The 2,970-nt window shown below is 38.4% G+C and overlaps 1 protein-coding gene across 1 annotated transcript in view; it reads left to right on the forward strand.

The window, feature by feature from the left end:
• Positions 1-2,970, forward strand: part of LOC107698076 (calcineurin-binding protein cabin-1-like) — a 117,105-nt gene that overhangs the window by 53,089 nt on the left and 61,046 nt on the right. The window contains exon 30 of the mRNA XM_016498989.1: positions 581-999. Coding sequence (XP_016354475.1) covers positions 581-999 — 419 coding nt within the window. The remainder of the gene's footprint in view (positions 1-580; positions 1,000-2,970) is intronic.

Consider the following 2,970-nt stretch of genomic DNA (forward strand, 5'->3'; position numbering starts at 1 on the left):
AATTTAACACACCTGCTCCCCATTCACACCTGAGACCTTGTAACACTAATGAGTCACATGACACCGGGGAGAGAAAATGGCTAATTGGGCCCAATTTGGACATTTTCACTTAGGGGTGTACTCACTTTTGTGGCCAGCGGTTTAGACATTAATGGCTGTGTGTTGAGTTATTTTGAGGGGACAGTAAATTTACACTGTTACACAAGCTGTACACTCACTACTTTACATTGTAGCAAAGTGTCATTTCTTCAGTGTTGTCACATGAAAAGGTATAATACAATATTTACAAAAATGTGAGGGGTGTACTCACTTCTGTGAGATGCTGTATATATACACACACACACACACACACACACACATATATATATATATATATATATATATAAATAATTTCTTAGGATTTTCCTAGCTATAATTTCTTAGAACATGTCTGGCAAAACTTGACACTTTTCATAAAATTTAGCCAATATCTGTCTTGCCAAGAGCACAAAACGCAGTAGATTATTTTCTCCTATTCTGCTGCTTTTTACAATCAATATCTGCAGCTGGTGGTCACCTCTGCCCTCTTGAAATCCCACAGGCCCCTTGGAGGACAAGAACATGGATATCAGCTCCACCACACTCTCTCAAGAATCTTCAGTCACACAAGAGTCTTCGGACACCACCTTATCCATCACGTCGCCTGAGGCCTCCGTCCCCAAAACTCCTACCTCAGACACCCCGACCCAAGCTCCACCTCATCTGCTGCACTCCGCCCAACCACAAAGACCTCACCCCCAGACCAGCTCCTCCAGTGAGGGCAAGCGCAGGCCAGAGCCGCCGCCTCCGCTGGAGGTGATAGAGCTGCCTAAGTGTCTGCCACCGGGACGGAGAGAGCAGAGGAAAACACTAGTGCATGTGTGTGTGAGGTCTCTCTTCCTGTGTCTGAGTCGCTTCCCGCAACACTACAAGAGTCTCTATCGTCTGGCACACCTGTACGCCTACAGCAGGACACACAAGGTGCGCAAACACACATGCACTTCATACACACACCATACAGTGAATCATTTCTGTGCCACTGAAATACAGGAATGCAAACTTGCATGTGGCCTGAGACAGCTAAAGTAGAGATCTTTTTTTTTTTTTTTATATTTTAAAATATAGTTGAATTTTTCTTCCCGAGGGCTGCATCTGTTTCACCTATGATGAGTTTGCAACTCTGTTGTACTAACGGTTTTCTGAAGCACTACAATAAACAGTTTTTAAAAACTTATTTTAAAGTGTCGTGAAACCCCCTGTTTTAGCACTGGTCAAGAAATGGGCGTGTAAATCTGTGGAAAAGTGGGAGTGTAGAGGGTGGGAAGAGGGGAGAAAACAACCAATAAAACACAGACCTAAAACCAGAGGTGGACAGTAGTGAAGTATTTTTACTCTGCTGTAAAAGTACTTTTCAAGTGTCTGTACATTGTGTTTTTCTTTAGAAAACTTTCTTCACAACATTCCAAAGCATAATATTGTACTTTTACTGCACAACATTTCATATTAAATATAATTTAATACTTAATTACATTAGAAATCTAGTACTTTCTTACTTTTACTCAAGTAACAGTAATTAAAAGTTTTACTCGAGTACAAGAAAGTACTACATGTTCTTAAGTATTAAAGGTAAAAAAAAACCAACAACTTTTATTTTTGAAACGTAAAAAGTACGACATTTTGCTTTGGAATGTAGTGAAGTAAAAGTTTTCCAAAGAAAAGCACTCTGATAAAGTACAGATACTTCTTAAATTTATTGAGTAAAGTAAAAATACTTAACTGCTGTCCACCTCTGCCTACTGTACAACACACTCATTATACAGACAAATGAATATTAAAATATGAGCCGAGAAATAAAAAAACAAAACAAACAACAACGAAGATAGGTGCCACCTTGATATATTTTAAGAATAAAATAATGAACTCTCAAGAAATTTTTTGAAACTTTCATGAACAAATCAAATATCTTTTGCTAAATTATTATTTGAAATAAGTAAGCAGAGATATTGGTCTATATGAAAAATGAAGAAAACATTTAAAAGTTCTAATAATATTTTCACGTTTGCCAGCACTACAGTCTCAGAACAAATGACACATATCAGTTTAAAACAGAAAGAATAAAGGCATAGTTACTTTTTGTTTACTCTTCTTTGAATTTTTGGGCTCTATCATTGTTTGCTGTGTATCACAATAATCTGTTGTGTCATTGCGTTTATGATCAAATGTTCCACTGTATCAGTGCCCTTATTTGCGCATATTTCATTTGAAGAAGACATGATATGTGCGGATACACGGTGCTGGGTCATGTTTGGAGCACGGGAATATGAAATATGTTCACATAAACTTGAAATACGTTTGCTCTGGTCCGGATAAGAACTGTGATCCGTGCAGCGAGTGTTGTTAAAGGGATAGTTTATCCAAAAATGAAAATTCTGTCAGTAATTACTAGAGGTGCTCCGATTGATCGGCTACCGATCACTATTGGCCGAGAATCACGTTGGGATGGAATGTTAACAAATTAAAGCGTTCACTGCACACGGTTGCGGTCCGGCAGTGCGTTCAGGAGCGGTGCGTCTGCAGCAGTGCAGAGATCGTTTCCGCACCAAGTCTATTTTTGCTGCGCTGCAAGCGAAGGATTAAAGTAACAGCTTAATGTTTGCAGTAAATATGAACTTGGATTGACACGAAAATGTAGTAATTACACCATAAATGCATATTATTAAGGTCTACTGTATTTCACAGTCAACACATACGGCTTTTTGGCTTGGTTTAAAGGGAAAGAGCACTTTTAGATAAACAAGGCAATAATAGATGGCACTCGTGGAGGTAGAAAAACAAAGTTCTTTATGAACTGCAGGATTGCTTGTAATAAAGATTTAAATGCAAAAGGAAAGGCAGTAGAGCTGACTATTTCTGTCAATGGTAAGTTTGTGATAACATAAGAAAAGTAGTTTA

This window comes from Sinocyclocheilus anshuiensis, unplaced genomic scaffold, assembly GCF_001515605.1.
Source record: "Sinocyclocheilus anshuiensis isolate Anshui unplaced genomic scaffold, SAMN03320099.WGS_v1.1 scaffold1163, whole genome shotgun sequence".
Classification (NCBI taxonomy): domain Eukaryota; kingdom Metazoa; phylum Chordata; class Actinopteri; order Cypriniformes; family Cyprinidae; genus Sinocyclocheilus; species Sinocyclocheilus anshuiensis.